Here is a 7,153-nt window from a genome sequence, read left to right on the forward strand (position 1 = left end):
AATTAAAATTAATAACTCTTCTTTATTTGCATAGAAAACATGTTACCTTAATTTTACCAGAAAAATAACTATACAGGCATTTCTTAAAATAATCAGTTGTTTGAACTACAGATTCGCAACTTTTTAAATAATATTGAAGAAATTCTTTGAAAATTCCGGGTCCACCTAATATACGTTGTAAGTGATCCAAAAGCAAATATCCTTTTTCGTACGGGACATTTTTGATGACATCCTTGGGCAAGTTTCTCGTCAAATTAGGTACTAAAGGGACGTCATGTAAATTTACCTGTAATTGTAATGCACTTATAGAAAAAAATAGTATATACACGGAAAAAAAAGAAGTTGTAAAATAGGGACAACTAACATATTTTGTTGCGAGAGCTATATTTTTAGCAATAGTAGCACAACGTTTTGTTACTATTGCTAAAAATATAGCTCTCGCAGTAAAAAAATGTTAGTTATCTATATTTTACGACTAGATTTGCTACGGTAGCTAATTTTTTTTCCGTGTAGCTATATTTTTAGCAATAGTAACAAAACGTTGTGCTGCTATTGCTAAAAATATAGCTCTCGCAACAAAATATGTTAGTTGTCCCTATTTTACAACTTTTTTTTTTCCGTGTAGTAGAAATGTATATGAGTATGCGGGCGCACGTACGAAGTGAAAAATAATATTATCAATGAATGTATTTCTTTTTTTGATTCTATCTAAACAAATTTAATAATTTACCATATTTATTAGATTGTTCATGCCTTTCTTTTCTAGAAATTCTTGCATTTCTATATTGAAATATTTTATAAAATCCCTATAAATGAATGTACTTAAACTTTTAATCAACCACAAGTGTTGGAAATTTGCAATCACGACTATTCTTCCAATCCAGCTCTCAACGATGTTTTGAATAATTGTATGGATCATATAATGTCCGCCGCCAAATAAATTTGACGACACAAGTGTCATGAGAGGACATTGCATATCGAACTCCGGGATATTTGGTGGAAGCACACATACATTAAGTTGACCTACAATTTTATAAATACATTAATAATGAGATAATAATAAAAGGAACAAGATCTACAATTCTATATAAAATAAAATTTTATATAAAATAAAAATTTTTATACATATAAATTGAAACGACAAATTGGGTTGATATATTACCCACGAAACCATACAGCTTTTCTTCGACGTAAAACATCGTGTCTATAATTATATTAAGAGTCATTTCACTCTGCTGAATATATTTCTTCTCAGTCCACAAGTTGCATACTGTATTATGATGTCGTATTTTTTTCTCTTCTAGTGAACCTACTATAATAGATATCGCATATGGTATGTTTGGCGTTGAAGTAAATTTGTACGTAAGTTTGTTTCCTTTATCAAATACTTCTCTTTTATGCCCAGCCATGATAACGTTGAAACCCAGTTTTGGTACAGAAATCTTAAACATGTAAGTAAAGTAAACGTCAATAAAAATTAAATAGGAAAACCGTTCTATAAATAGTTGAAGCATCAGTAAATATAAGAATAAAATTACAATTTCAATTCTATACATATATATATATATATATATATATATATATGTTCATACTTTCTTCAATAACATTATATCTTTTTTACGGTATATTACTCTTCTTAATAATATATCAGTATCAATCAATTCAATATCACTGTGCTTACACACACAAATAAATAAAAAATAAATACTATTATATTTAAAGCCTTACCTCCAAAACGAATGAAACTTTGTGTGACTGTATGTCCTGGCAGGGAAATATAGCTCTGGCATATGTAAACTGAAAATGTTGAATTTCAAGTACAATATACGTTAGTACATAGTTAGAAGAAATTTATTATTTTTATATAATTTACCTTGCTGTTGGATATTAAGAGAGGATGTGTACCATCGGAAGTTTGATCAGGTTTTAGCCAATACAATGCAGGAGAATTTGGACTTGTTTCATATTCAATCTGTATTTTATATCTAAAAATACGATATTGACGTATACATATGCATATATTTAATATTTGGACCGATAATTTCACAAATCCATATATTTGACAAAAATATTTTATACTTACACATTATCCATTCTTTTTATACCATCTGTATAAAATATTGGTAACTTAATTGTAAATTTACTGCCAAACTTGTTACAATGATGTCCAATTTTATATACGAATTCTGTTTCAGTATAAAGTTCCGTGACGCTTGATATTTTAAGTCCGTAGGTATCTAAAACCTAATTGCTTGATATTATATATCAATATTATAATAAAATATACCTAAATTAAACATTAAAGTTCACTTACTACTTCATCACACATTGTATTTTTGTTTACTGTTATTATGGCCTTGCCTCTTAGAACGTTATGCTTAAAATCCACGAATAATTCCAAGCGAGTATCAGTCACAACAGCGAGCTCTAATAAATAACAGTTTACAGAAATTAAAATATATTTAAATATTTAACTATGTTATATATAAATAATAATTATTAGTACGTGACAAGAAATAATACATTTTAATTAAACATATAATATTAGAACCGGTTGTAGGATGCTTTTTAGTAGAAAAACTGCAAGTTTGTTAAAATATGCTTGACATAAAAAGAAACTTGCTACAGTGAAACAATGACATAATTTAAAACGAGCGACAGAGTCGCTTTTTAAACATGCTGATAAATTTTCAATTAGCCGATATCCGTAATCCGTATTTTATTTTCTTGAGAAAATATAACGTAAATAAATGTAAAAATGTTTAATATTGTACTTACGTAAGTAATTAACATACCTGGTCTCGCATAAGAATGCAGATTTTCAGGTGACAAAGCCATTTGAAAATTTGTGTGAATTTCTCCAAATGAGTACTTATCGGCAATACAACTTAATACCATCAAATTTGTTTCAAGAACACAGCTTATTGCTCGCTCTTTTTCCTCTGTATCTAATATCCTACTACCTTATTTCCTACTGTAGTCTATCTCCCACTTACGTATCATTCAGTGTTTAACAACATATTAGTTTGCTTGTTAGGGTATTTAAAGCGTCACCGCGTCGTGACTTTCATGTAGCGCATAAACGGTTAAATATACGTTAAACTAGTTAAAACCAGCACACATAATAAGGATTTTACGTTTTAATTAAGAGGCGTGCAATTTATACCATTCTTATATAACAATATACTATAATATATCAATGCATAATTAACGATATTGTATATAATATTAATAATATTAAGACATGCAAATTAAATGTACATATTTTCCAGCTTCTTTCTATAAATACATGCAAATTTGAATAAATATATATGTATTATTTTTAGCATTATATTTTTAATTATATCGTATCTATTTACCGTATATTTTGATAAACAATTTATAATTATATAAATATACGTTTTAATTTTCAGGGTTTTAATTGTCATTTTTCTGTATTAATAGATTTAAACAAATTTTATACTTTAAATCTTATTGTCACATACACATATTTTGGTACGCATAGATAATAGATAAGGAAACAAAATTATATAAGAGAAATTATGCGATTTTATTATTATAGTTCCTTTTATAATAGAGTATAGGTGACATTAATATTTTAGACAAAATGCGAAAAATTTTTCTATTAAATATTTTTTCCTTATGACAAATAAAGTTGTTGTAGGTAACAATTACTAAAATGTAACATAAATTGTATATAAAAATATAACATGATTGCTACTTTATAAAAATGTAATTTTGTAATCGCTACATAATTATATCGTGTCAAAGCTCATTCGAATTTTATTTATTCTTGGTTTCATATATCCAGATATCAGAATTATGATAAAATGACAGTTAATGACGTTTAATAGATCAAACTAGGCGTCATTATGTCATCTTTTAACGTCACTCTGTGTCATTTATGTAGCGTTATATTATTATACATGTATTATTTGTTATGTAATTATCTTGAATTAATAATAGGTAAAGGACACATAGCAATTCTTTCTCGATTTTTAAAAACATCCTACAGTTGTTATGCGAGAACCAACACTGGCAAATCCAAGTGCTATTTTAGCTAAAACTGAAGCGTATTTACCGTATTTTGCAATGCTGCTTAAATGGATATTTATAACATAGTGGTATACATAAGTTATCGAGCAATAGAACCCCCGTAGATTACGCCAAGCGTGCAGTCAGTCTATCGATTTTTTCATCGTTTATCATTCTGAGTGATCGATATAGCAGTCAGTCGTTTTCAGCCTCTGTAGTAATACTTGTTAGTCGCACACTAATTCTGTATTGTAATCGTATACGTATCTTCCGGTATTTATCACTTATTTAATTTAATAAACTGATGTTAAAAGCAAACTCCGCACTTTGTTTATCATACCTGTGCCAACAATGAAAAATACCACATTTTTCTTGAAAATCCTCATAAACAATAGTATATTGTACAACTAGTAGAAAAAGTGGTCGATTCTGAATGAGTGTGAAGTTGGTCGCACAAGCGAAGCGAGCAGAGTGCGACCATCACACTCATTTGGGCTCGACCACTCTTCCCACGAGTTGTTCATACTATTTTTCCTAACAAGAGCGTGAAACAGGCCGCTTTTCGCGCTTGTTTTACAATTTCATTTCTCCACTAGTTAAGAAATGGCTCCATATTTCAACGCTTACGTCATCATTGCGAAATGGATCGTTTTGCTCACTCAAAACAAGCGCGAAAAGCGGCCCATTTCACGCTCGCGTTAGGAAAAATCTTTTTCATGCAAAGAAAAAAATTTCTTTCCTTTCTTTATAATATGTCGTTTGTGAACGCAAACTGTCGAAATATACGATTGCACTACGCAATGATAACTGCTTTCCATAGCGGTTTATGTAAATCCTCTAATATATGGCAATATAAAAATAATTGAAATAACAATAAATAGTTTAATAATATTAAAATCTAAAACTTAAAATTTTACAATATATTTATTTATTAACACGTCATATATCAAAGTCTATTAAAATGCAATACAAAATATACTGTAATTTTTGTAGTAATTATTTAAACCTCTACGTGCAGAATAGCTAAACGAACAGAGTTACATACAAAAAATAATACAGTTCAACTTAAAAAATACTGGTGACATTCATAAAACAATTATCGGCTCTTAATTAACCCGTTTCCTTCCACGAATTTTAAAAATATTGTATTTTAGTATAATTAAAATTGTTCATAAAAAAATAGTGACATTTATGCTTGAAAACATTTAATTCTTTTCCACTAACGCATTCTCCTTCTTCGCAAATTTTTATTACTTTATCGATAATACTAATAATGATCAATTAAACGTCATTGTTTTCTTGTAAATAAATAAATGCAGAATACAATACTCCCTGCGTTTAAATTCTTACCTTAGCAGTGTATTTAAATTTGACAGATGGGGTGTCCTGGCATGGAAACCATGATCCAGCGTATATTTGCTGAAAGCAGATTTTTATATAATCTATATGTTTATAGATATAAAAAAAATATCAGTATTTAGTCAGTTTACCTTATTGTTTGACAATAGAAAAAGATATAAACCATCAGCAGTTTGCTCGGATGTTAGCCAATATAATGCAGGAGAATTTATACTTGTTATATATTCAATTTGGATTTCACATCTGAAAGTATTATGGGCATATTCAATTCTTACATCAATAAATATTAGTAATTATATTTTTCTAAAAAGGTTTTATAATTACCTATATAGGTTTATAATAAAAAGGATCGGTACTAACATTACCAATATCAACTTGTAGTAAATCAATGATTAAAAAAAACTTCCAAAGTCAGAAGAATTTATAACTGTATAATATAAACTTAACTCGACATCAGGATAATTTGTTACATTAATTATATCAAGTTCGTAGTTATCTAAGAACTAATTGTTCAATAGTACATTTTAATAACAAATCAAAATTTTTGCGCAATATTAAAGAAGATTAAAGAAGATTTTTACTTACTACTGCCTGAACTGAAAATAATTGTCTTTCTATAGTCGCTTGTATATATAAATCGCTTTTCCATGAAGAACCTTCTGATTAAAGTTCACATATAATTCTAAATAAGTATCGATTACACGTGCATCTTCTAATAATAAAAAAAATACAGAAATTAATAAATATATAAACAATAAATATTAATATACAAATGCAGAAGTATATGACAAAAAATGGTATAGTGTAATTAAAATCATTAAATCGCAATTGCGTGTAGTATTATTTGAATATGAAAACATTTTATAGATTTTTAAGCTCAAAAGTTATGGAGGAAGTACGTTTATATGATAACGCTGATTGTTTCAGAACTGAGGAAACATTTTTACATATTCTATCACCAAATTCTTTACGATATAAACTACCGCGATTTAATTCTAACTTTACATCGTATATTTATACATTTAAGAAGATGCACAGAATGTTGTCAATTAATTCAAAGTATGATAGAATAACCTAATAAAGAAGTAATGGCGAAGAGGAAGGAGACAGGAAGAAAAAGAAAGATATATATAGACGATGATCTAACGGTAAAAAAGAGACAAATACAAAAACAGTTATGGAGCATAGTGAAGGAGGAGAGGGAGAAAGGAAGGAAAGCAACGATAGGATACCAAAAAATATGGATAGACAATCGCAAAAAAAAATGGAATAAAAGCACCAAAATGCTAGAAGATGAAGGAGCTTAGGAAAAGAAGAGGTTGTATAGACAACATGTACGCACTGAAGACAGCAGCAGAGAAGGTGTTAGCAAGGAGGAAGGGGAAATTGTATGTATTTTTTGCAGACGTAAAAGCGGCATTTGATAAGGTGGATAGAGAGTTGTTATGGAAAAGCATGAAAGAATACGGAATCAATGAAGAATTAGTAGGTAGAATAGAGAACATACATGTATAAGGAGACAACAAGCAGGGTGATTTTAAAAAACAAGGTAACAGAAAGATTCTGGACAGAGAGAGGACATCTAAGGCTGCTCCCTGAGCTCACTGTTTTTTATAATATTTTTAGCAGATGTGGAGGAGTTTTTGAAGAAAAGGCAAGCTGGAGAAGTAGTAATTGGCAGGATAAAAATATACACACTGGCGTACGCAGACGATCTGGCGCGCAGTGCTGACGGAATCAGAGGAGGATATAAAGAAGA

The 7,153-nt window shown here is 29.0% G+C and overlaps 1 protein-coding gene across 1 annotated transcript; it reads right to left on the minus strand.

The window, feature by feature from the left end:
* Nucleotides 1-648: 648 nt before the first annotated feature.
* Nucleotides 649-5,629, minus strand: LOC112460433 (leukotriene A-4 hydrolase-like). Its single transcript, XM_025025094.1, has 7 exons — nt 5,526-5,629; nt 5,386-5,454; nt 2,084-2,244; nt 1,874-1,985; nt 1,729-1,797; nt 1,163-1,442; nt 649-1,023 (listed from the first exon to the last, which is right to left on the minus strand). Exons 3-7 carry the CDS (start codon nt 2,092-2,094, stop codon nt 719-721), a joined length of 777 nt encoding a protein of 258 aa, XP_024880862.1. The 5' UTR covers nt 2,095-2,244; nt 5,386-5,454; nt 5,526-5,629; the 3' UTR covers nt 649-718.
* Nucleotides 5,630-7,153: the final 1,524 nt, after the last annotated feature.

This window comes from Temnothorax curvispinosus, unplaced genomic scaffold (genome assembly GCF_003070985.1).
Source record: "Temnothorax curvispinosus isolate PA1 unplaced genomic scaffold, ASM307098v1 QBEX01010539.1, whole genome shotgun sequence".
Lineage (NCBI taxonomy): Eukaryota > Metazoa > Arthropoda > Insecta > Hymenoptera > Formicidae > Temnothorax > Temnothorax curvispinosus.